This window comes from Motacilla alba, chromosome 1A (assembly GCF_015832195.1).
Source record: "Motacilla alba alba isolate MOTALB_02 chromosome 1A, Motacilla_alba_V1.0_pri, whole genome shotgun sequence".
In the NCBI taxonomy this organism is placed as follows: Eukaryota; Metazoa; Chordata; class Aves; order Passeriformes; family Motacillidae; genus Motacilla; species Motacilla alba.
The window spans coordinates 65751629-65779570 of record NC_052031.1 but is presented as its reverse complement, the minus strand read 5'-3'; the positions used below and the strand labels follow the sequence as shown (position 1 = coordinate 65779570).

Sequence of the window (27942 nt, the reverse complement as noted above, 5' to 3'; positions counted from 1 at the left end):
ACAGAGAAGCCTTGCTTAAATGGAGAGCTGGCTGCAATTGTGTTTCATCCCAGTAGAAAGTTCAGACAGTAAACCCAAACTGTGTGGAAATTCTAAATGTGAAATTTTAATTAGCTGAATAAATGCATATCTGTTAGTTTAGAAACAAAGAAAAAAATCCAAAAAAAGTTAAGCTGCTTTTACACCAAGTTTGCAATCCAATATTAAGCAGGACCAAATTCTGATACAACTATAAATGCAACAGTGTAACAGACAACAGAGATTATCCAGAGCATTTTATTTTTAATAATGCATTATTGTATTTATGATGCAGATTTACATACCCTCTGCAGACACACTGATTCTTAAACCAACACACCCCTTTTATGAATGTCACAAATTAAAAAAAAAAAAACCCAAAGATTATTATTTATAATTTGGCACATAAGAAAAGAGAAATAGCAATGCACATTTGAACATAATGCAGCACTTCTGTTCTCCAGTTATGATCTAAAGGAACTGACTTTGTAGCTAAAAGAGTAATTAGGTCCCACATTAATTTAGTTCTCTTGGACTTTATTAAAACTAAGATGAATTCTAGTTTGGAGCAAGTGATGTTGTGTGGTGAAAACCTGTTGCTTAGCCACTGAGATATTTTCTTTCTTTTCTGCATCAGGATCTCTTTACATGTAGCTGTGGTTCTGCATTCATTTATATTTTTGTAGTAAGAAACACTTGTACCTTTTATTGATATGAAATAGAACTGTGGTAAAAAAGTGAATGATAAAGTACCTCTGTTTCCAAGAGTCCACTGTAGGCTGGATTTGCTGTGCTTCTTCTCTTTCTTTCCTGACGCTTGCTCTGGATTTCTGTAACCATGGAAAGGAGCATGAACTGTGTATTTCTCATTCATCAGGGAAAAATGTAGATATAACTTGTTAAGCAAGATGATCTTACCCTCAGCCCCTTGAGCTTTGTGTTCCGTTTCAGTTTCTAAAGTATAATTGGGTTGCATAAGCATTGATATTTGCTGCAGTTCAAGGTTTGACATTAATAAGCTTTTCCTTGTGAGATTCACAGGAATTTTTTTTTTTTTTCTTCCTTCAAGGTAGACTTCTGCTGCCCTACAAGACTTTTATTATGATCTCTTCAGACACATATTCAGCAAGCATCATCAGAGAGCCTTCAAAGCACTCTCCTCCATGGAGGCTAGAAAAAGCATAGTTGAAATAGCACAGCTGGATTCAGTTCTAACCAGGGTGTGATGATTTATCCACCCAGAATACAACTTCATAATCCTGAGCTTGCAAAATGTCATTATGAGTCATATGTGTGTGTATGTGTCACTGCAAACACCAGCACACAGATGGGCTCTTTGGACTGCAGCCCAGTTCTTCCTTCCACTAAACTTCCACAACTCCCTTCCACTAAATGGTGACACCTATTGAAGATGACACATGCTGAGGACTGTGTTTAGCAACCACTAGCCACGTGCACAACTCTGTGAACACAGAGAGATTAAGCACATTACTCAGCCACAGAAATCTGTAGGTTTAATGCTACTTTGAGCTGAGCCAGGATTCCATTTACATCACATGGAATTTCTTTCCCCAGCTCTTGGCGTCAGTTCAGAATGCTGAGATTATTACAAGCATGTCTTTTAGAGCCTATTATTTTGATTACAGACCCCAGACACATTTTAGCAAGGAGAGCCACAGCATCCAACCCATGACATGAAGTATGTGCTCTATTCCAAAATAGACTATTTTAAGGTAAATAAGTATGTGGTAAATCGTATGTGAATATTGTAAGGTAAAGTTTAGACTTTGTGCTGAGGTACCAGAGGGTAGTCTAAATGCCCCCATGGTGGTGATAACTCTGTTCTGTCTTGCTCTATCTCAGAAGGAGAGGACCTGGCAGGAGCATGTTCTTCAGCCCAGAGGCCCCAGAGCCCACCCAACAGAGACTCAGGATACCATCTGATTATGCAGGAGGTCTGGTGTCTTTGCTCAATATGTGAGCTGAAGAGGTCTATCTCAGAACACACTCAGCACCAGAAAACGGCCTTCAGAGTATTGAGCAAGATCCTTCCACCTAATCCAACAGTAAAATACAGCTGAGCTGTCAGGGTGTTTATATACTTGGGAACTGGATCCTCAGCACCTAGTTCTGGTTTCCAGCACCCTTTTCAAGTGTTGATCATTCCCATATACCATTTTAAGCATTGCTATAGTACAGGGTGTCAGTATTTTTGATCACGTCTTGGACACGGTGTCCCTGGAGAGAAGGCCAACACTTTATATGGGTTTGGTACTGCCCCAACTTTCAAGATATGGATTTAGAACTTTCCCTTCACAAAAGAGTATTGGCTAAGCCACTGTGCTTGGAGTGATGGATGCACCAGAAGGAAACTAGACAGACAAGAAAAACAGGAGATTAACTACTAGCTGGGTTTTTCTATGGCACAGCGACATTTCACCTCTCATGTTCAGAAGGTGTCTTCTCCTAGGGCACTTCAACTAACACAGTCACATGCTGCCAAGTGACTCAAGGGGCTCCACAGAATCTCACCACCAAGAAATGTGTGATCTGAAGCCGCACTAGGATGTGAGATAAGTGCCTCGGCTGTAACCACTGTAACATCACATTAACATCATTCAGGCTATGCAGTCTCCAAAACACAGCATCTTGTCTGGGAAACAGTTCTGTCCTACTGTGAAAATATTTCCTATGAAATGCTCATGTGTCTATGCTGAAATATCCATCCTGAAGCTCCCAGGCTCTTTGAAAGCATCTAAAGGGAATCGTGCCTCAGCAGCAGGGTGAGTGCTACCTGCAGATCCAGTGGCCTCTCAAAGCCACAAAAGAGCAATGTTGCTCTTGATGTCAGTGTCAGTTCTTCTAAGGGAAATACTCTCAAGGCCCAAAGGTAACAGAGATGTCACAACTGAGGAGTCTTGGTGCAGCCATAAAGCAGGAAGTGGCCCTTGGCTGACTCTTTTCTTTGGTCTCAGCAGCGTGAGCTGGAGCTGCGGCTCTTGCAGCCAGGCTCAGGACTCTTACCAGTGAATTCAGGGCTTGCAGCATCTCAGCAGTGCCATGGCAGTGCAGAGAAAAAAAATTGGAGTTAGGGCAGGCTTGGTCTTCCAGAAGTGGTCACGGGGATACAAGATTGGAACTTTCAGTGACCCAGAAAAAGAAACAAATAATTCAATGCAGCAGAGTTTTCTTTGTATGTAACTGGGCCAAGCACCTCATAAAAGGACAGTGATGGATCTGTTGCTCTCTGTCCTTCTTGGTCCCAAATTAAAGAGAAAATTTCTGTGATACATGCTCTGACCAAGGCAACAGAAAATATCTGGTAGGGTCTGAATCACACATATGGCAGATATTTGGAATGCAGCTTTGGAAGAGGCATTGCTATGGCACAGAGATAAGAGCTGGCTGGGATGAAAGGTAATAGCAGTGGGAATAGGTGGAAATGGAGAGAGAGAGAGAGAGAGAGAGAGAGAGAGTAATGAATAGAAACATCTCGAGATGTACAATACCCTATTCAGCCATCAGGGAGGGAGGGCACTTTCTTAGTGGAAACAAATGCATCTATGTACATGTAGAGTGGTTCTGTCAATAATTACAGCCAGACAGAGCAAAAGCATACACTGCTGTGCTATCTTTTGTTACTTCTGCTAAGAAAGTATTGCGTACTTTTCAGAACAGGATGCCATAAAGTTAAATTAAATTTGTTTCAATTGATGAAATCATAAATATTTCACTAATCTAGATGGACCAAGATATGCATTCTTAGAATGACCTGAACTAAAGGTCCTTCTTTTGAAGTTTTGCTTTCTACCTTTTTTTTTTTTACAAAATTGTAATGCTAGAAGATGTTTCTAATAGCCTAGAGAAAGAGATTCAATATGTCACAACCATGCACTGCATCACAGAATTGAGCTATCTTATTCCTTAGCTTATCAATTGAAAAAAATAGAAACCAAACAGGAAAAATTAAACTGTAATACATTTGACAAAGATGAATTAATTTTAAGATAGCTTTATGTTGGAGGCCAAACTCCAGTGAGCTGCTGCTTTCACCAATAAACACTCTGCATGGTGTTTCTATGAAGCCTGTGATGGCAGTTTTTCTTCAGGGAAAGCTGTGCCTTGCAGACTGTCAGTTAGTGGAAGCAGCTGAGTTCATTTACTGGTAAAGATGCCTCACACTCAGGCTCTGCAGAACAGAGCTCTTTTCCCAGGCAGGGAATGCTTGTGTGGAGGTCAGGTGAGAAGGCTTCTAGGCAGATAGAGAAATGCACATAGAGGTAGATCACAGCCCTTCACCAGAAAATTAATCAATAAATTAAGACAAACTGTAACACTGTGAATTAGAGCTACTAAATGAATAAGCTTTTAATGATCCAATCTTGATAGAGTTAAATTCCAAAAATGTGAAATTGAGAAATAATTAGAAGTTTTAAAATAAACTGAACTGTGCAATGACCACTGCTTCCTGATAAATAGCAATGGCTGATAACTGTAAACATGATAGTAAAATAATAACCTTTAGCATGTGAAAGCTATAAGGAAATCTCTGACAATTGTAATCACCAATTCTGATGAAGAAATACCCTTTCCATAGTAAATAGCTCTTGGTTGGACCCATTTATTTAATGCTAGTAGAAATATAAAAAGTGAATTTGTCTTCAAGAATTGATTCTGCATGGTGAGTGTTGGAGCAGTTTGGTTTAAAATGAGCATCTCCACACTTGGTGTAGAACAGAGACGAGCATTGCTTGGCATTTTGAACATAATCAATAAATCCACACAAACAATTCATTAGTTCCAATAAAATCAAAGAGTATAGAATTATTCAAAATTAAGTCCTCTCTGTTGTAAGCATAATTCGTACGTCCACATAATTTCAAACGTTGTCCTGTTTTCCTTAGACAAAGAAAACAAGAACTAATCATCATTTGCACTTTTTGGATTATAAATCTTCTCCCCAAATCATTGTAGCTTTTCGTGTTCTATTTCAATCCATGACCATTAAGGGATTAAAAATTATGAAGGCTTAAGATTTCTTTAAACTGCTTTCAAATTCTCAGTCACTGGGACATTAAATTATTTTTTAAATGCAGATTTAAAGAGGAAAAACACTGAAAAATGGAAACAAGACCCACAGGAAACCTGCTGCATATACTGAGGAGACATTACAATTCAGATGTATTTTCTCACTAATTCACAACTTGTCTTAAAACCAAAGCACTGGAAATCTTAGTAAAAAGAAATCAAGCTAAAAATGGTAGATGCTTTGAGACAGTGAGGTAGCTAAGCATGCTGCTAAGTCTAAAGCACATAAATCTTAAACTCAGTGTACTGGAAATTCCTAATGAGTATTTACTAATAATTCCTAATAAGTATTTAATATGGTCCAAGGGATGGGCGATAAATATCAATTGCCATTAACACTTTTTGTGATCAAGAATCACTGTCAGCTGATACAGATATCAGTTTTCTCTCCTTTTACTGGTGGAATCACACCAACTTGTTGTAACTGAGCTTGTGACTAAAACCATAAGGGTGGAGATCTTTTCTTCAAAACACCTGCATCATCTCTGTCCATGAGAACTACTCTGCCACCAAGTTTGCCACTGGCAAACTTGCTAAACATACTCTTTTTCTCCCCCCTCTCATCTCTAATTTCAGAACAACAAAGCTGAGGCAAAGAAAGACACAAATCTGCCAACTTTTGCAAGCTATTTTTGGAAGGTTGGAGAAGGAAACTAAAAACTATGTGATGCTAATTTTAGCTTATGTGCAATATTTGTTTGAAGTCATATTCAGGAGCCTGAGGAGACATGCTAGATGCTCTCATGCAAACTCAGGATTTGATGGGAAGTTTGTTAAGATTTGGCTAACTAGGGAAAAGGGAGGGAAGGAATTCTTTGTGAGAAGTTGTCTTAAGGAAGTAAAAACTTAATATTTTATCACCACTATTTTACATATTGTTCTGTAGAACTCTAGAGGTGACAGACAACTCAAAAACTGAAAGTCTGTCTCACATGGGAGAGAGCAGAGGGCACTTGCTGCATATCTGGGCAAACATCATTGAACCTCACAGATCCATCAACAAGATCAGTGGTAGTCAGAGCCTTTGCAGGATTTTTGTTTCACTGTTTCTTCCAGGTCTTAACATCTTTTAAAGGACCATGACGACTGAGTGAGTCCAAATACCAGCCTGTGCCAAGCAGGCTGGTGGCTGGCTGCAGGGCCAGCCCTCATGGCCCTTGAGCATTGCCATGGGGTGGGAGGCAGAGCTAAGTAAGGTCACCCACTATTGTGAGACTGAAAGGCACAACTGTGCAAAGGTAACCTTGAATCTCTCTTTTTTTTTTTTTTTTTTTTTTTTTTCCCAGTTTTCATGCTCTTCAGAGAACAAGAGAAGGAAAAGCTGAGAGGGAATCTCGTTGATGTGTATAAATATCTGCAGGCAGGGATCAGAGCATGGACTGGGCTGTGCTCCATGGTGCCCAGCAACAGGACAAGAGGCAATGTGCAGAAACTGATGCCCAGGAAGTTCATCCTGAACATGAGGAAGAACTTCTTTTCCAGAAGGGTAACAGAACACTGAACAGATTTCCCAGAGAGGCTGTGGAATCTCCTTCTCTGGAGACATTCAAACAATCCTCAGTAATGTGCTCTGGCAGAGAAGCCAACAGAAAAGATTTCACTCAAAAACTGAACTGTAAATCAACATATGCCACCTTACCTTCCAAATGTTCTGTTGTAACCAGTCCTAGTGCTACCATGAAGGCAATTTTCTAAGGAAAAAAATAAATGGGTTAGATTTTCTATGATAATGATCATGATAAGAAAATAAATAAAATTAGCATTGACAGAACAAACCTAGTAAAAGTCTTTGAGATATGCCTGGTTCTCATTGTATGACTATATAAACTCAAGCAGTTCAAAGATGTCTGAAGTCAATGCTAAACGATTACTGATCTTACACAGCACATGACCAATATTCAGTCAATTCAATCAGTTCAGCTTCACATTGCAAGCTGGATTGTTACTCAATTCTTTATTGAAGCAATTTTGTATTATTTTTTAAAATATGGACATGACAATCTGTTTTTATTGGATATCAGCAAGCTGTATGAAGTGAAACAAGTATGAACTGTATGACACTAAACAAGGCATCAGAAGCATATTGAAAGTCCCCTCATTTAAACAAACAAACAAACAAACAAAAAAACTCCCAGAAATTTCTCTTCCCAAGTTTTAAAAATAACATTGTGTGCATGGATTGTGAAGATGTATGCTGATGCAACATTTTTCCTACATGGGGAGTGAACCAACATCTCCCACTGACACTAGTGAGCTCATTTTGCAGGGCAGAATCTGATCTAAAATATTACTCACAACTCTTCTAAACTATATATGCTCAAAATATATCTTCATACCAAAAAATCTTCAGAACATGCTGATGCAGTGACAGGACAAGTATTAGAGCAGGTTCCAAAATTTCTGTCAGTGATTTCTCACTGGCAAATGCTTCCTTGTAGAAAGGTTTTGATGAAAACTGAAATTACTGTGTTGTTCCAAGCCCAAATTGAACAGAACTCCTTGGTTTTCAGTTACATTTGTGGGGCTTTGGGGGCCTCCTCTTTCTGCTATGCTGAATGATGTTGTTGGATTTTCATGAGGAGAGACAATCTGACTATGAAACTCAAGCTTTTGGGAAATCCAAGCAAGCAAAGCCCACAATCCAAGTCTGAGGAAATGTACAAAGACCATAGGAAGATGCAATTATCATACCTCAAATAAAATGTTTAGATTTAAGTCTAGGTGAAACACAGTGTTTAAGAAGTAGAAGGTCAAAACATTGTTTCATTCAAAGAGTGTCAGGAGAACATGTTTCAACACTTCCAAGACAAAATTAGTCTGACCTTCTTGTTTTGTGAAAAGCCTGATGATTTAACATTTCATTTCAGTTCAGGATAAAATCAATTAGTAAGTCACCAGAACTACAATTTCCTTTTCAATTCTGACTGTCACTTAGTGAAATTGTGAAAGCAAAAGCATCCTCATTTTGTAGATGAGAAGATCTAACTATTGGGTGGGTTCATCAAAATCAGAGGGTTAGGATTAGACATCCCTACCACTCATGCATCTGTGAAAATACCTTTGTCAAACAGGTGAACTAACACCCACGAAAGACAGGAATACTTCCTTTCCACAACGTCAAGAGATTCCTACTCTCCAGGTAGATTAAAAAATGGTGGTGTAGAATTTCCTCACTGGCAATTTAGATATATTCACACTGTATTTCTGCCTTCCATATCCGTGATAATTACACACACGTGTTCATTTGCAAGTCAGACCTTGATTTCAGTAATATTCATGCCTTACATGCCTGAAAACCAGCACTGTGGGGGCCCCACACCTGAAGGAAAAGACAAATATTTGATCCACTGTGCAGACCTGAGAAGAAAATTATTCAGCTGAGTAGGATTACAAGCTTCACCTCAGCCCTGTCAAAAAGTAACGATGGCAGGATACTTCTCAGCACTGTGAGCAAAAGTAATAATATTTAGGGATAAAACCAGGAAGCTGGAATGGTTAATGTGTGCTTTCTCAATGGAGTGCAGAATTCTCGCATTACCCCAACACTAAACTGTAGGGAAAGCACACAATTTCTGATGCCTCAACTGAAATTTATGTACTGGAATATCTGCTAAACAATTTCCTCTCTTCATGCTGAAATTGTTTGAATATGTATCTAACTGAACGCAACAAACTTGCCTAAAATATGAAGAGCCATCACAAGTGGACTTGATAATTATCTCATGATTAGACACAGGAAGTGTTAGCTTTTACAGGGACTTGAAAGATGGTTCCTTTTGAAAAAATCCTCGTACAAGCTGTATTCTTTTGAACAAGCATATTATATTAACAGCCTATTTATTTTTATGGGTTTTGCTATTTTGCACCTCTGCAGCTGATTGAATTCAACTCAAAATCTGACTTCCACTGCACAACTTTCATTTCAAATATCACAGGATCTGTTGTTTGTCCTCTGTACAGGAAGTTGCAAAGCCAAGACTTAATTTCCTCCAGATTTTGAAACCAGGCTTAATATTAGTATTTAGTTCACAATTGCCATGTGTGTCTCTTGTGCTCAGGAAGAACTAGAACACCAGTAACTAAATAACCAGCATTTATGGCAGTCATTTTTCTTTTAGATGAAAACATTTTAGAATGAAAATGTTGCCAGATAGTTTGCTAATATGACTTTTAAATGATCAAAACAGTTTTGGCAGAACTCTGTTTCTCTCTGTGTTGAACTCAGGTTTCTTCAAGAAAAAAAGAAAATATTAACCCCCCACCCACCCCAAACAAACAAGCAAAAAAACAACAAAAAACAACGTCCAGGGTATTTTCTCCCCAGAGGAGCAGCTCCCTTCTGAAATTAGTCCATTTCTTTACAGAAGTCATCCTGGTGGGAGAAGGCCCATCACTGGATCCATCCCCATTGTTCTCCATCCCCAGCTGCGCCCCGCTGATGGGAACGAGTGAGTGGCCTCCTCCTCCTCCTTCTCCTCAGTCCATGATCAGCTTCAGAGCTTACCAGCAGGATGACCAAGCCAAGAGCTAAAGACAGTAATTATCCTTGCTCTTCTCTGTTTGTTCAGGTACACTCAGTAACTGCATGTGGGATTCCTGGGTACTGGTAAGTCTGGTTATTTCTAGTTAGCTTGTTTCAAATTGTCAGTGTGATTTGTTAAAATCCCAGTCTATCCCAACTAAGTTCTGTACAGAGCCATATTGGAGTTCCTGCCTCAGTTTTCTGCTTTGAAGATAAATAAAAGTGAGAAGTGCCTTGAGTGCCTATTTTCTTTTTAAAACCACCATGCTGTTTTTGGTTTAAATTTAATTATCTGCTTAGAAGCCGTGAGTGCTTCCAGAAATACACAGTATGTCTTTTCATGAAGCAAAACAAAGATTTTCATAAAAGCATTTAATTTTGTAATTACATGTTCTATTTGTGTCATTACATGTATTTATACTAATTATGATGTTAGTTCTAATTACACTAATTGCATAAATACATGATAATCAACTAAAGTTTACTTTCAAAGAACAAAAGAAATTAACTGTAGACGTACCTATTTATGTCTGTGCAACAAATCTATGAAAAGAACTGTCATAGTTTAGGGCACAGTGTCAGCACCCTACCCAGAAAATTAGGGTTTTTGAGACCTCTGGTAAACAGTAAACAGTGACTGTACTTAGAAAAAGGTCATTGAGATATTCTAGGTAGCAATGTAATGAAAATCTTACATTTTTGAATCCCATACCAAAAGTGTGCCTAGTCCAATTGCCTCCTCCTGCGTCTCTCTGGAAGGCTTTTATTCATTGTTTTTCCATGGGGAAAAGTTACAGGCAAAGAAAAATTGATGCTTTTCCTAGCATTCCATTTCTAAGCAGGGCCTACTAGGCTTTCTGCCCATAAGGTGCTATAAAATAAAGAAGTTTTTGGAAATACCTGCCTAAGCAAAATAGGACTCTACAGTTCCATCATTCTGTGGTATCATATAAGAGTCAGATTTTAAACTTGGGTGGTTTCCCAAGCATAGTTTTGCAGAGCTGTGATATTTTGGGGATATTGTAGATATTTGGGGATATCTACAAAGAGCTGTGATATTCTGGGCTCAATTATTTATCCTTAATACTTTTTTAACCATATGAACCTCCTAAAATGGTGAACAAATTGACCACATGCATGCCTCAAGTAACATTTATTTTGTAATAATCCTCCTAAAGCTACAGCTCCAAGGATGCTTTTGTGCTACAAATTTATTAGACTTGTGAGGTTTAAGATTTCACAGAAGCTGAGCATTTCCACATAAGAAGTAGATTCAGTCTGTATAAGTTCTCAAACTGCCCTAAAATTACACCTGATACAATGTGAACATATCCAGTCAAAACCCAAAATGTCTGTTATAGAGACCCGATTTCTACAAAGAGTTGCAGTTTATATTTCTAGTTTAAATCAAAATTATAATTCCCAAAAGAGATTTAGTCTCATTAGCTGCTTTCTACTCTCTTATTCTATTTAAAGGATTTTAATGTATTTCAGACTGGAATCTGTGTACATATGGGAAGACATGTACACAGCAAATGCAGGAAACTATTAATACAATCTAAAAATTGCAAGATTCATTACAAAGAAGATGTTCAAAGCTCAGTTTACAAAAGAAATGTTAATTCCACCTCATACGCAGCCTCTAAATCTTGTGCTATATGTCTGATGACCTAAAAGAAAATATCTTAAACTTGTATACACCTTTCACAAGAAATCCAGCTACAGCCATGGGGTGCCTAGATTATTATGAGACCTTTAGGTATTATGAGACCTCCAAGTCTTACATTTTGTGACAGGGTTTTTTTGTGACAGTGAAGGGTTTGAATGGTGCAAACTAAATTTGTCAGGGCACTCGCTGGCAAGGAAATTACCCTGATTGCAGAGATTGAGAGGAGAGATGAACAGCTGGCAGAACCCCAAGCACAAATAAAGTAATCTCATATGCACAGAGAAAAAATATTTAGATTTGGCCCCCATAACTTAACCATATTGTAGCTAATTTATTAAAAAATTTTAACAAAATTACCTCTGGATTTTCCTCCTTTTTCTTTTTGGTAGCAGGCAGTCCCTGAGCTGACTCTTCAGGAGATTTCTTTGTCTCCAGTTTACTTTCTGTCTGGGTTTGGACTTGAGGTTGAATAATGATAACCTAAAAGACAATGTACAAATAAGAGAATTCACTCTATGAAAATGGATTTTTCTGCCTGAAACTTTTGAGTCCTCTTTGAAGGGTTACCTGATACCCTACAAATAAGAAATGTAAGTCACAAGTCAAAAAGCATAAAACAACAGGATACCTTGGTTAAGATCCTAAATCTATACTTAAGTTTCTAAAAATTAATTCTTATTGGTGTAATATAAACCTGTTGCAGCCTAAGTCACTTGAGCAGTGCCTCTGAAAATTAGGACAATTCCTATGTAGAGGACTTGTGAAGGCTGAGAAGCCATGCTTTAGCCCTTGTGTTAGTGATTTTAAGGTCTTTCCTTTGATTTTATTTTGTGTACAAGTAGAAGAGATAGGATTACTAAGCTTTCAAACCCAGTTTGATCTCAGTCACACCAGTGCTTTTTCAAAGTACATGGTGATGGGAAAGAAGGTATTCCTCATGCAACTGAGATCAGACTTCAGTCCTCAGCCTTTACATGTTAGAAGCAGTGGATGCCCAGTTTTCTGTGAACTAAATAAACTATATGTTTTTTTAATTAAATTTAGGACTTGTTTAGAACCTATAGGAATTACGAGACAGATGACATTCACACATTTATGGTAGTATACTCAGCTGCTTATATTTGAATTACCACATGAAGATTTACATGATGTAGGTCACATTATCTAGGAGCTATTAAATTAAAAGGAATTAATTTCTGCCTACAGAACTACACATATGACTTCATACCTATAATCAAAAGGACTGTGGAAGCTTCAAAAGGACTTCCCAAGGACTATCACCTTCTAGATAAAGATTATTAGATTTAACACTAGGCCTTTTCCATCTACTTCATTGCTAATTTTCCATCAATGTCGTTTTAAGTGTTAGATGCATTATCTCAACTCAGTCACTCTAGAAGATTCAAGAGCATAAAAAGGGATGGTTTTCTGAGCCAGCAGCCATTTTGAGTAAGATAAAAATAATTTATGTCAAAGAAATGGGGAAGAGATGTCTGCTTTTATTTACCTCAAAAGCCATCCTACATCCTATATATTTTTTTAGTGTTGTATGAGAACTTGTGCTGCCAACAAGACCAAAAGTAGCAGGATCCCAGTAGTAAATTACAGTGAATGTCTGCTTGGTACATTAGCAGCCTGTATGGAATCTGTCTCTGATATAAGAGTGGTGAAGTTCTTGCATTCCAATGCTGAAAAGCAGTACAAAGATGAAAGAAGTAATTCATAGCTTGAATTTTTTCTTTTTACTGATTCATCTCCTGGTCAGTTCTGAAACCCTGAGCTCTCATTTCATTTGGTCTTCCCCTGAAAGAGCAGAAGGGAATCTCTGATTATTTTATGTACTCCCTGGGTTAGTTGACAAATCGAGTATCACTGTGTCACTGAAGAGGGAGCCCATAGGAAATGTGAGCCTGTACAGTATTCAGGGATTTTATTAGTGAGGATTGGCTTATTTTATTAGTGAGGAAAGAGAAGTTCATGGGGTCCTGCTAATATCAGTCTACACAATGATGTGTTTTGTTCCCAGTAAAAAGCAGGCTTATACTCAGATAAAAATCTGCTAGCTTTTATGTGTCCGTGTAAGAATTCTCCGATTGCTTTCTGATTCTTTCCTTTGAGAAGAACCACTGACAGCACTGCACAGGCTGTGCACTCCCAGGGCAATATTCTGCTCACAGCTGCAGCACAGTTCCTGCGTTTGCTGCCCAAGGAACTCACCTTGCTGTCGGCGCTGATGAGAAGCGGCTGCACTTTGATGCTGTCGTTGACCACCGAGACAGCGGCGCTGGTGCTGATGGGAGCTGCATTGCTGGGGGAGGTGGAGATGATGGCATAGGCCACACCAGCACCACTCAGAGGGGACGAGAGGGCTGCAGGCTCGGTGACACTTTGTGACTGGCTGCTGTGGGTCTGTCCATGGCTGACGGTGTTGTTGGCGGTTGGGAGGGCAGGGCTGGGGTTTTTGATGCTCACTATGGTTGCCTTCTGGAAGGTGGGAGGCTGCTTGGAAGGTTGGTCTCTGCACGGGGAGATTGGGAGGCTGTCTGGAATCAGAGTCTTTGGCCTAACCTACAAACAGAGAGTCAGGTGTGGTTAGGCATGTGAACAAACACTGCACACGTGTTCTCCCAGTAGAATCTCTAATTGCATTCACCATGGACCAGGAGCATCTAGAAAAACAGAATGGAGCAATTGCAAGTAGCCAACCATTCATTTACTTGTAGATATATTCCCAGCTCTTCTCAATTGGGTTATTTTGAAGTTCTTAACTCACTGCAATGCTAAACGATAAGTGAGAAGAAAGTCAAACTCTTATTTTGATTAGCACACATCCATACAAATGCTAGTCAAGTCACATCCAGTTCTCAGCAGGGATGTGTAAGCCAAAGCCTTTGCAAAGAATGGAAAACCCAGATGCATAAATTTCCTGTTCTGAAGGACACAACACTTTCACTATGAATTAAGGAGAGGGAGCTGAATCTTTAAGGGAGTTGTGGGAAGGCATTTACAGGGACAGTAAAGTATATGCTTTTATACTGGTGGATTGGTCAATGAACATCCTTATATATTTAAGACATGCCATGTCAAATGGAGAGGAGATCAGTCACACAATCACTTAACTCACAAAAAAATAAATAAAATAAAGAGAGGGATAAGAGAAACCCACAACATCATATTTTGTTGCAGAAATTAAAGAGCTAACTTGCAGCTGTGAGTGGATGCAGGAGGAACTTCCATGAATGGAAGAGGACACTTTGCCCTGCTTTGCAACAGCTGGGGCTGTACCCAAAGCCATGAATGATAGCAGCAATGAATTGTTTTCAGCTAATGTGATGTGTTTCCAGTGGTGTAATTGAAGTTACTCAGTCAACATGGCTCTGCCTTAACAACATGTTAAGTACAGTTCCAGGATTGAAAATAAATAATTTAAAATGCTTCACATGGAGTTCACTTCACTCCCAGCTTATTCGTTAACACAGCCTGATAAAACAATCAGTTCCCCCTGTGCTTATTTAGTCCTGTCACTTCTTGCACCTTCCACACTGTGAAACAAAATGACAAGTTCTAACAGACAAACACGGGAAACAGCTGCCTGTGTCACCACGCTGGAGTCTACAGCAGTTCTTCAAATGGTGCCAACTTCAATCTTGAGCCTAAGTAAGCAATTTTTTAAAAATGCAAGTATTTACTGGCGTGCAGAAAACCATCTCTCAAGGCTGGCCATGATCCCCTATTGCGTCAAGAAGGAACCGTACCCTTTTGTCCTCACAGCAAATATTAAAGGCAGCGATACATACATTGCCAGCTCTCTGTGTCTCAGTAATTCATCATTTAAATATCAATAGCATCCCTGTACACATCCACGAGCCTACTGGGGAAAAGCATCACAACAATAATGCCCTGGAGAGATGCATCTCAGGCTCCAGGCATTTCTCATAGTTCAGGGTGAGGAAAGAAGCCTCCCCCATGGTGCTCTGCAGCACTATGTTAATTTGTCCCAGTTCTGCCCTCCCCCTTGGCCTGTTGGCCTTCCCTTTTACCCTTACATGCTCATGTTCTGGTAAGTTCTCCCTTCCCGACTTTCCCATAGATTTGTGTAACCTCACCTATCCACCCTGGCATTCCCTATCTCTGTGTACTCCCCCCGAGCTCTCAGTTCATTGGATCCCTGATGCTCTTCTCTGTCCCCTCTTTCCCAGTATTTATACCCTGGACCCTCCTTTCTCTTGGTCTTTGGCCCCTGGACCTCTTCAGCGTTGCCTGAAATAAAGCACGTTAGAACTCTATGCCTGGACCCTCCTGTGTCTTCACTGCCAAGCTGCTGCGTGTCTGTGTGTGTGTCTGTGTGTCTGTCTGTGTGTCTGTGTGTGTGTGCGTGTGCTGGTGCTCTGGTGGCTCCCACCCCTTGGCGCAAGACGCTCTCAGGGAAGGTTGTGTCCACCAGCACCGTGGACCACAACAGACCCCTACACCCATGAGCAGTGCAAAACCAGTACCAGAGGCACAGTCCTGCGTGGGACATCCACATTTCCAGCAGTCATGGTAGATGGAAAGGTAAGGAGGAGGGTTGCCCAAGGTCCTGCAGACTCGTGCAGAGCCAGGAAGCCACCGTGCTCAGCTTACAACTTTGGGGTGACTCTGGAAAGCCACAGAGTCCTGCTGTGAAATGATGCCAAACGACACAGAACTCCAACAAACCACAGTCAACATACCCTGACAGTAATTGAAGGGTTCTTTGCTCGTTTTCTTTATGCAATCACTTTGTGTAACGATTATCTTATTAGTTAAGATACCAGACAAATACCTTGGTCAGGTAGTTTTAGGGAGGACTCTGTAAGTAACTTCATATCCATGATTAGCTAATGGTCTTATTTTCAAAAGTAGTGCACAAAGCATTGGTTTAAACCCATCAGTTCAGGACTTTCTCTAGCCAAAAACTGTCATGTAGTCTACCAGGATCTACTGTATCTGTCACTCTTAATTGCACTTCTATATTTAATCAAAAGTCTAATTAAAACTAAATGCTTACATATATTTGAGCTATATAATTCTTTTTACTGCATGATGTAATACCTCAGTGAATCCTACACACACCCATAATACACATCCTGCAAGTTATGTCTGAACAAATCTTACTTTGCTGTAAGATAAGCTCTTCTTGCACAGATAACTAAACAAACTTAATTTTCCAAAATAGTAAATTCTTTATAAAGTGCTGCATACTGAAATGATCTGATAGGATGTACCAAACTGGTACATCACAGAGCATATGATGGGCACTTTCTGCCACCATGTGATACAGAAGAGGGATAGCTGTTTTCATGGACTAAGCCTCTGAAAACTCCCTGACAAGTTTACCAAACCCTGTGAGACCATATTAATTTGCAATTACGGAACAATAAAAAGGGTTGACTACAGAACAAAAGTTTCAGGTACTCCTGAGTTAAAGTTAGAATAATTTATAGTGAAAATAACATCTGTTTCAAGGACCTGCAAGTGTGAATCCAAAACAGAAAGCAAATGTAGAAGCCCCTTGTGCTCCAACACCTATAAATGTTCCCCTCAGAATATAAACACTAAGCATAAACATTTAATAAACAGCTACATGAAAGACCTTTGACAGTGTCACCTAAAATCCCAAACTGCTACAGTTATTTGTGGAGAGAAATGGAATCAGCTAGAAAGAGAAAAAATAAGATGGAAAAATTTATTTTAAAAAATTCCTTTCCCTCATGGCAAAACTGTAGCTTAAATTTGGGAGATGAAAGGAGGACAGTGGCACTAGCAAAAGATTGGAAGGTGGCACTGAAGAAGAGGTAGAATAAAACTAGGGCAGGACAGGGACTGCACTGCACACACAGTACCAAAAAGTAATTTTCTACTGAAAGTAGCACAGGTTGGATGACACCAGTCCCCTGTCACAGGAGAAATGAAAGGCACCAAAGTTGAGCAAAAGAGAAGAAAAGAGAAAGAGGTAGTATGTATGTCACCAAAAAACCACTTCAACTCTTGGCAAGTGTTGCAAGTAATAATTCTCCTGTAGGCTCAACCCTTCTTTCCCCAAGTATCTTTCATTTAACTTCTGACAGCTGTCAAAACAGAATGTGATACTACCAGGGCTCAAAATGCAGAAGAGAGAGCTCCTTCTTGAATATAATGATTTCCTAAACCGATGTTGTTCTTGAGTTTCCTCAATACCCACCATAACAGAAACATTTCATTTCCTGTGGCAATGCTCAGACTGGTACTTCTCAGATAGCTGCAGATGAGCACATTTCTCAAGGAGATATTCTCAAATCTGAGCACTCACTAGGTGGCAGCTGTCTGCTTTTTGGACACTGAAATAGGAGAGTGCCCAATCCTGTGAGATATACAGAATGCTCTTTTGTTCATCAACTTCTAATTTAATATATTTTAAAGAGTTTCATATCAGGAAAGAATCAGCTCCTGTGACTAACATGACTTCTTGTATATCCCATATTATTAAGCTCCATCCAGAAGTCCCTATATGAACCTCAAAGGCTTCCATTCCACCAAAATGTCATTCAAGCTCTCAAGACACAAATTGCTGAATACTGCAGAGATGAATGAATTGCTGCGTGGTGGAGGTGGGAGAGCCTGATGTGTGTCACTGCTGACACAGGAAAATGTGATCACGGGCAATCTGTTTCCTTGGGAATTTCTTCCCATTGAGTTGCTGATGGAGGTCTTGGGACCAAGGGGGAACTCTGGTTTTTTGGGAGTTTTCCCTTGGGTGGGCTGGGCAGAGATGCCAGGGGATTCGGGCTGGGGGAAGGGACTGGGTGCAGTTGCTGGCCCTCTCTCAGTTGTTTTTGGAGGAGGACAATCGGAGCTACTGCTCTTGGGGAAGGGAGTTTCACTGCTGCTGCCAGAGCTGCTGCTTCTGCCGTGGGGTGAGCCTCTGCTGGGGAGAACAGCCGCTGAACCGGGACCTTATGAGCACCCACCTCACTAAAGGAGAGCCCTATTCCCTTAGGAACACCCACCTCACTAAAGGAGAGCCCTATCCCCTTAGGAACACCCACCTCACTAAAGGAGAGCCCTATCCCCTTAGGAACACCCACCTCACTAAAGGAGAGCCCTATCCCCTTATGAACACCCACCTCACTAAAGGAGAGCCCTATCCCCTTATGAACACCCACCTCCCTAAAGGAGAGCCCTATCCCCTTAGGAACACCCACCTCACTAAAGGAGAGACCTATCCCCATCTGCTTGGGCGCCCGGGATCCTGAGCTCTGCTCTCCCTGCCCTGCTGGGAGCCCCTCATCCCTGCCTGCCATGAAATCCTACTGGCCCAGCTTGCTGCTTCTGAGAGTCCTGCTGGGGCACCGGGAATCGGCTGTCCCAGGGTTTGGGAAGCAAATCCTCTCCACCCCTTCCTGTCGGGGCCGAGCCGCCATTGCCACGCGCTCCCTGAGCCCGCGCCACAGCGCCCCCTGCCGGCGTGGAGGAATTACCGCAGCTGCCCCGCCCACCCGGAGCCAGCAGCGCCCCTGCTGGCCGTGCCCGGAACTGCACCAGAGGGGAAAGTGCCGCAGCCCAAAGGCTGGGACTGGGCTCTGGATTCTGTTCTTGCTCTGGATTCTGTTCTTGTTAACGCTGTACTTGATGTTGTTTGTTTGCTTTATTATACACCTTAGTAAAGAATTGGTTTTTCTATTCCCGTATCTTTGCCTGAGAGCCCCTTGATTTCACGATTCTAATAATCCGGAGGGAGGGGGTTTGCATTCTCCATTCCAAGCGAGGCTTTTTCTGCCTTCCCTAGCAGACGCCTGTCTTGTAAACCAAGACGATCCCAACAGGTGAGCCACTCGCCTGCTGTAGTAAAGAAAAATAAGGTAAGAAAGAAAACCTCTTACAAAAGAAGTGCTCAAGATCCAACCCATACAGGTATGGGGAAAAGGAGAAGGGAGGAAAGTCATACAATTCCTCCAGTCTCTGTGGGCAATCCTATGTAGTCCTAAAGGACAGGATTTAATTAGAACAGTTGCATCTGTGAAGATCTGCAGGTGATATGAAAATTGTTAAGGGCACTTCTGGTAAATGTGTTCTCCCTCAGGCCTAGGAAAGAGGGGAAGTTAACACAGTGTACTTCAATTACAAACCCAAAAGGGATCACTGTGATCCTCCAGTTCACAGGCTGGCCGTATAATTTCTCCCTAAAAATGAAGACTGATTTTAAAAGAAAATACTAAAAAGACTTCTTAATGATGAGCTCCAGTAAATTGTTAAAATATTTTTTTTTATGCTCGCGACAAGCATTTTATAGCAAGGTTGAATTTTCCTAACTTCAGCTTCCAGTCCCTGGATCTTGTTCTAGCTTTGTCAGCAACACTGAAGAGCCCTCCTCTTCCCCTGTAGCAGATATCAGCTGGATCATGCTCAGCATCCATCAGCCCTTCATACTAGCAGGGCCCATCTGTATGAAGTAAGTTTTTCAGCTCAACACAATATCACATTGCCTTTGAGAGAAAGACCATTATTCACACTTTATTTTCACTTCACCCTTGTACTCAGAGCTTGAAAACAAAAACTCAAAATAGATTTGGCACAATTCATATGTCACAGAGGCAAAGTGCTGGGAGCAGCAGCCAGAGCTTTCATTCTTGAAAACTTTAGAGGATTACACAGAAAACATTAGCAATGGCTGATAAAATGAGCGCAATATGGGGTAATCATATCCTTCACCAGAATGAACAGATGCACACTGACTTCAATAAAGCTGTGTCTATTTATGCCAGCTGAGGACCGACTCCCTCCGTCTTCTTTTTTGATCAGTAAAAATTAGGCCAAAAAAAATTTCTCTTTAAATTTACAGCAATGACACCCCCTTAAAATCCATGTTTCCCCACTCACTCAAATACAAGTATTTGCATCTTGGTTCATTTTTAGTTCCTTTCCCAATAAGCTTCTATTATCTTCAGCCTGGTCTAGGACCGCTGTCAAAATAAACATAGTTTATTTTTTTCCCAGAGCAAAAATTTATTTTCTTCCTTCCCCTTGATGGGGCTACATGAAAAAAGAAGTTACTCTTCATTGTAGAAAGCCCACACAAGATGACCTAGAATGAGTGAACCCCATGTTCACATACAACTTAACCCTCTCTTTAGCATATCCCTGGAATATTAGCCTGTGGACCTGCAGAAGGACATTGTGAAATGCAGGGCAAAACCCAAGGAGCTGCTCCAGCCCACATTTTCAATCCTGCTACTATGGATGGAGCAGACCAGGGAATAAACCTTAATCTGATCAAAACCAATAGCAAAATTGAGCAGACTTGAGCGAGGCCAGAACTGTAACAAGCCCCTCGAAACAAACCCTGGTCTCTCAGTTTACACAAAACACAACCCAGGAGTCACTCAGCAGTATTTTCACGTGTGCTCAAATTGCACACACTCGATCAGGCATCTCCCAGGGCTGTGTACCTGCCATGATTTGGTATTTCAGTTGCTAGTCATGGACAGCTAACTTAAGTGTAAAGGTGACATGCAGCTAATAGAGCTCCTTTTAAGAAGGCAAAACAATCTAATTTAGTTTTTCTTCTCCTTCATCTTTGCTTGGTACTACAGAAATGGATGTTTTGCTGAGAAGGATGTTTGAGTGGGAATCTGCCAGCTCTGCTTTTTGTGGATGTTGGCGTAAGGCAGTCAGGTGGGAGCTCTTTATTAAAAATGTTATCAATGTTTTGAACACTGGGTTGGTTTTACATAGCTTGATTTTTTTGGTGAGGAGGGAAGAAGCCAGCCACAGAAGTGATTTTTCCATGGGAGCTGCTAGAAGCTTCCTGCATGCCTGACAAAACCAATTGCAGGCTGGCTCTGAAAACAGACATGCTGCTAAGCCAATTGATGTAGTTAGTAACGCCCCTGTGATGACATATTTAAGAAAGAAAAAGCAAGTACAATTCCTCTTTTTTCTTTCGAGGTGTAGGGAGGAGGCTGCCTGGCTCGGTCGCTGGGGGACATCCCGCCGCTGGGAGTGGCCACGGCTTGCAGTGAATTTTGCTTGCTTAGCCACTTTTAGCCAGCCATGCTGCAAACAGAAGAGCAAAAGTGGCAGCAGTAGCCTCTCCTTCTCAGTGCCCTGCATGAAGAGAGGCTCTGAATGGTGCCACCCATGTGAAAATGGTGAGCATCACAGGACCGGCAGCAAGTGACTCCCCAGTGTGGAGCCCAGACAGAATCAACCCTTCAGAGCTGCAAAACCCTATAAGACTTTTTCAATTGATAGAACTTGAAAACAAATGAATCTATGGACACCAATTCTCTCCCAAGTCAGAGAAAAGGAAAAGGTGAAGACACGTGAGGAGAACAACATGAACAACATGGCAACACTAAGGTTGCTGAAAAGTGTGGGGGGGAGGAGGTGGTCCAGGCCTTGGAGCTGAAACCCTTCTGCAAGCCATGGTGAGGACTATAATACAACAAATTGTTTTCCATTTAATTCATGAAGTGCATGGGGGGGATGTAGAGCCCCACCTGCAGCCTGTGAGAAAAGGTGCTCATGCTGTAGCATGTGGATGCTGAAAAGCTGTAATTTAGGGGGAAACTTAAACAGAGAGAGAGAGAAGATAAAGAGGATCTTTACTTCCAAACTAGAACAACTCATCCTTAAAAAATTACACCCCGTGAACTAAAATGACCCATGCCATGTAGCTCAGGAAGACTATTTTGGTTGTGGGAGGGACTCAGGGTACAGCAGGTCAGGCAGGACTGCTACTCATGAAAATTAGGGTATGGGGCCTTGCCTGTCACCCACGGGGACAAAAGGAGGTTAGTGGCCAGCCTGGTCTGTGACCAAGTCTGATGAATAAAAGCTGAGGACATGGATTGTGACTGGATTTAATTCTGCATGATTTCCAGCTCCTACTGGAAGATAATATATACGTCTTAATTTCCAAAATAATTTTTTATTAGGTGCTTGTTTTTACAACACTACAAGGAAGAAGAAGGAGATGTTTTTTACCATAACACCTGTGTGGTATCACATGACCTTGCTTCCTGGAATTTTTGTATTTCCATCTGAAGTTTCCAGTTTTCCTGGACCAGAGCAGTGATTGTGCACTCACCCTACAGCTCTTACAAAGGACAGCCTTCACAGTGACACAGTGCTGCAGACTTACAGTGGCTTCCCAGGTCACCATTCTGGTCCATGGCTATATTAAGTCTATTTTCAAGACATCTGACTATTTAATTAGAAGCCAAACGTTGCACTTGTAGATGAATGTAGATGATACCAGATGTCTTCTGGTATCTCTGAAGACATTGAACACAAAGGAGGGATGTTTGATGGATGGAGGGAGTTCCCCACTAGGAATCTATATGGAAATTTTAAACTTCTCTGTGAGCTTGGAGTGGGAGAGGAAAATATGGACCATGAAGCAGCATAAAGGAGGACTGGCATGTAAATTAGACAGACTGTTGCTGAAGAAGCTGGCCCATTGCAGGCCTGTGAAAAAGCCAGAAAAAACTCAGGGCATAAGACATACCCCTAACATGGTCTTACATACAGCTGCCTACTTCATTTCTAGTTTTTCAGAAATGAAATTGCTAAGTTATTGCCCATTCTATCTATATTAAATATTCATTAAATAGAAAAGTTAGTGAACTATGGCTCAGGGCAGCCAAGAAAGCACAGGTAGTTGATTAGTATTAAGTATGATTGCATAAACAGGTCTGAAATGGAAGCTGTACCACGAAGGGAGTGAAACAAAGTGAAACACAAACAAAAATATGACTGAAACAGCAAGACAGAAAGGATGTGTTCTTTTCAAAAGCTGAGGAAATCAGCTTCCTCCACTTTTTTCAATCCTTCAAAATGGAGTCTAGCACTGAATTAAATTTTTCTACTTAACCAAAGCACAGAGCATTGGTACTTCTTAAAGTGCAGCACTTGCAATGCCATCACTATAGCTGAAACACAATCTAAATGACAATTTAGGTCCTGTTCCAGGTCTTTCAGCTGCTCTTGAACCTCATCTATTTTCAGGAGCAATCTGCTCATCTTTGACACCCCAAATGGCAGAAATCGAAATGTTATTAAGTTGTAAGAACAAATAAAAAAGCAAAGTCTTGAACTTGATAAGAAAACTATAACCTCACTTTATGTTCATAACTCTGCCTTCAACAAAATGTAATTTAAAGAGAGAATTTAGGAACATTGTATTGGAAATACTTCTTCCTCCAAGTAAATTTAGCTCACAGATCTTCTACTAGATTTGCCACTTTTAAAAAAAAAAAAGAAAAAAAAGGAATTATAGGAAGATTATGTATCATCAACTTCATCACTTTTCTAGTTTTCATATATGAGAAATAGAGCTCTAAGGGCCAGTGGGAGAAATATATTTATACTAAATAATCATTAATGTGAAGAGCAAACCATAGAATTGCAGCAAAACACCTGTTGAATATGGCATCCAAAATTTTTGAGAAAGAGGACTGAAACGGGGAATAAAGTGCACAGTTATAGAAACAGTGTTTGGTGTTCAGAAAAGAAGACAGTTTGAAACATTTTAAAAACAGTGAGTGCAACTCTCCTTTCACTCTTACTCAAAGAATCTTTCCTCAGTCTAGCACCTGGGTTAGCTGGGCCAAAACTTTGTATTGGGAAAACAGTGAAACAGAACTTGGGGTTAAATCTTGAACAGGAAGTTTAACACTCCGACCAGTTCTTTTAATTACAGAATTGCAGATTTTCACTTCTTTGATTTGTGATTCAACTTTAAAGCATAAATTTACATTCCACCATATGTATTTTGCTCTCCCACAATGAATCTACGTTACATTTTATAGCTTTTCATTGTGCTATCAGTACATTCCCAGAAGAATTATTTTTTTCATGGACTGAAGGAAGACACAACTCTGCAAAATCAGTGTGCTGATGCACCCAGGCCTGGGCACTAGACAGAAGCAGAAAATATGTACAAAATGACACAACCCCCTCTTTGAAAATGTATTTTGTACCTGAGGTAGCACTGCTGGTCCTTGTCCTGCCAACCTCTGCAAGGAGCTGACCTGAGGAACCTTAATGGGCACTGCAGTGATAGTTCCCAAAGTCTGTTGGAAGAAAAACATTTGAACACAGCTTAAAACAATTGAAAAGCTTTCCCAGACAGAATCTCTGTGAGCCAGCAGTTCCCTTCCAGCTCTTTTTCTCTTCCCAGCTGCCCTGGCTGAAGGCTCTCTAGGCACCAGACTGTTTTCAAACAAGCTCTGAAATGCACCACAGTGACGTGTATTGGTACAATGATGCATTTCATGGCAGCCCGGGTCACAAAGAGATATTTGCTGTGCCTCAGGAAATAGTAAATACTGAATTATTAAAATGGAAAGCTGCCTATAAATCTACTACAGCACACTGCCACACAACATTCAGCTGACACTCATTTGGGCCCACACAGCATTTATTACTATCCATGCTTATTTTTGTTACTCACCCTTTTCTTAGTTGTATACCAAATTTATTCAAAGCCTATTTAAGATAGGATGGAATAAGCAGAGAGCCTATAAATTTATGATTGGGCCACATATGTAAAGAAGACAGCCAACTTTTCCCATTCAATGTCTTTCATCCCTGATTTCAATTCATGGAATCATGGAATGGCTTGGATTGGAAGGGACCTTAAAGATCATCCAGTTTCACCCCCCAGCATTGGCAGGGGCACTTTCCACCAGAGCAGGTTGCTCCAAGCCCCATCCAGTATGGCCTTGGACGTTTCCAGGGATGGGGAAGCCACAGCTTCTAACCAAAGGTTCATACTTTGGTAACTGGCCAATATTCTTAAGGCAAGGTTTTGTAACTTTTATCTAGCATTTGGTTATTGCTGTTGGGACGACACAGCAATATAAGCAAGCATATGACTGTCATTATAACAGCAAGAGACACTTAGTCACTGAACAGAAAATCTTATCAGGCTGTTAGAAATAGATAATATGGAGAAAAATATAGATTCAACTGAATTTCTCTAAATTTAACTCTGCTCTAAACCAAGATTTTGGATCACAGCCAGCAAGATAAAATATGCTATTATTACCCCAATCTGGTAATGAAATTTGTCAGGAGAAAAGAAACTATAACATAATCAGCTCAAGGAAAGTGGAACTGTGTCATATCCATGCTGATATGTTCTCCTCAGACCTCACCCACAGAGTGGCAAAACAGTCTATTTCATTCTGTCTCCAGTATTTGATAAGAAATAACAAGTGTATTCAGGCAGAATATTCTTAATAAACTTCTCCTACAGCGTTTATATTTTTACCTCTGCTACTCCTGTCAGAGACATTTGGGGGTGTGATGTTGCATATTCAGCAAAGATTAACATTTGAAGAAGATTTGCCTGATTAAAACAACAAGGAGAGCTGAACAGTTATAAACATGCAAGACAATTTTTCTTGAGTACTCATGGATTACCAGTACCCTGGATTACCCATGGAAAGATATACTCCATTAAAATTCTGTCTCTAGCCAATAGAAGAGGGAAAGGGAGCAGAGAGAGCAGAATTTCCATCCAGGGATGATAAAACAAGGAAGTTACACCTTTCTTCAGAAATTAGGGATCTAGCAGCAGGGTGAGGAACAGAAGGGAGTATTTTTGCCACAGTTTCCTTATAGGGTGATACATGGACTAAAAACAAGGGGAAGGATCTGACTGAACAACTTCATTGCCCTGCCTACCTTATCACAGCCTCACACATCAACAAGAATAACATGATGAATTACTGCAGTCTGGGGAGAAGGAGAAATTGGGCTGCCACCTGCTGCTATAGGCATTTATTAGACTTATCACAACTTCCTGCTTAATATTAGCATAAACTTTAATCAATTCAGCCTAGATTCAAGATTTTTTAGGGTAAATACCAAAGTGAACTTTCCAACTCATGCTACAGAAAGCTTGTCACAAGTAGGATCTATATTTTCCTACTATCCTAAATGAGATTTCTTTCACCACACAGTGAAATCCAAGGTCTACTTGGAAGTACCAGGGGCATCACTACTTCTCCTGGGCTGCACAGATACCCTCTACAAAAAGTTAAAAATAAAATGTTCTGCCTTCTGGAAAGTTGTGCTTTAAAGGCTGCTGCCTCTGACCTTGCAAACATACATTTTAATATTCCTACAGATACACAAGGGTTTGCAAAGATTTCCAAACTGGACAGGAAAATACATGGCGGTTGGCATGGTGGTGTTCAGTCCAGGGTTGGACTTGATGATCTTGGATGTCTTTTCCAACCTTGATGGTTCTGTGATGCCATTAAAATACAAAGAGCTGACACCGAATGAAATTGGGAACTGATTATAAAGATAAGAGTCAAATTACTGAGATATTAAGTAAGATAGAGCTATCAATTGTTAAAATGCACAGAAAATTCCATGTCTGAGAAAAAAACCTCTTCTCTTGTATTACTTTAAATATCTCTAGGGAATAAAAAACCAACCAAGCATCTAGAACAGAATGACTCTCTGTCCTGTGAAGAGAGGTCATGTCAGCCCCTGGGTGCTCTGCTGGGCCAATTGTGGTTCAGGTTTTACAACAGTGAATGATTGAGACAAAAGAAATGAGAGAACAAACAAGAAACACCACAAAACTACTCTGCACTGTTTCCTCAGCTTCTCTTGAAGGCAAAGTCAGGAGGAATCATCTGTGGGTAGTGGAGAAATGAACTACTGTCACTTCTGTCACCTGCACTTTCAAAAATTTACTCAGATTTATTTTCCTGAATTAGCAGTTCTGCAGCAAACACAAAAGTACAAAACCAAATAATGGCACTCTTAAGTTATGAAATTTTCAGTGACAAAGATGCAGCCTTCTGTTTGCAAATGGTTTTATAGTAAGGATCTGTTATTGAATATTCAAGGAAACAATCTCAGTATAGAAATCATATGGCCAAGAAAAAAATCAGAACTTCAATCTCATGTTAATATTAGCACTACAGTATGTTCAGACAGAGAGATACGTAAGAATCTATTCTATTTTTCACTTTTTACATTTTTTTGTTACTATTTCCCAGCTTGGGCAATAAATAGTTCAAGCTATTCAAGAATTCAATGATCTCCATACTTTTCCTGTAACACATTTCATCTCTTATGTCTGGGTACTTCACCTAGGTCAGTATTATTGTCTCCCTTTTAGTGATTTTAAAAAATCTAGATTTAGAGGTAAAATGATAATGCTCAGGGCTAGACTTATGTGCAGGTGGAAATTCCAGTGTCTAATCCATGTGACTGATTAACTTCATCTCATCCATGCATGGAGACCTCCATCCGAATGGCCTAATTTTTAGGCAGACCAGGATGTCTCCAAGACGATGGGTGAAAGAAGTGAAGTATCAAACAGGGAATCCCAGTTGTGCTCCTTGCAATGAAGGAGGTGCAGGTGCCAGAATGGGTGGTTGGGCAGTTTGGGTACAGTTTACACTGCTTTGTTCTTGTTCAAGCTGTACATAAATGAGAATATAAAACCACTTGCCTGGGAAATAAAACCATAAGTGTCTTTATCTGATGCCCTTGGCCATGCAAAGAGAACTGGACAAATTTCCCATGGCTCAAGCTATGACATGTCAAATCCTGCTCACCCTCCCCTTTGTACATCAGCTCAAGTTGGGTCCTCAGCTCAAGCCTGTGGGCT

The 27942-nt window shown here is 40.5% G+C and overlaps 1 protein-coding gene across 4 annotated transcripts in view; it reads right to left on the bottom strand.

The window, feature by feature from the left end:
- Positions 1 to 27942, bottom strand: part of PHF21B (PHD finger protein 21B) — a 153279-nt gene that overhangs the window by 12641 nt on the left and 112696 nt on the right. For all 4 annotated transcript variants that reach the window (XM_038154071.1, XM_038154073.1, XM_038154074.1 and 1 more), the window contains 5 exons: positions 24281 to 24373; positions 13515 to 13865; positions 11655 to 11777; positions 6746 to 6797; positions 772 to 848 (listed from right to left, as the gene is read on the bottom strand). In XM_038154071.1, the coding sequence (XP_038009999.1) occupies positions 772 to 848; positions 6746 to 6797; positions 11655 to 11777; positions 13515 to 13865; positions 24281 to 24373 (696 nt within the window). The remainder of the gene's footprint in view (positions 1 to 771; positions 849 to 6745; positions 6798 to 11654; positions 11778 to 13514; positions 13866 to 24280; positions 24374 to 27942) is intronic.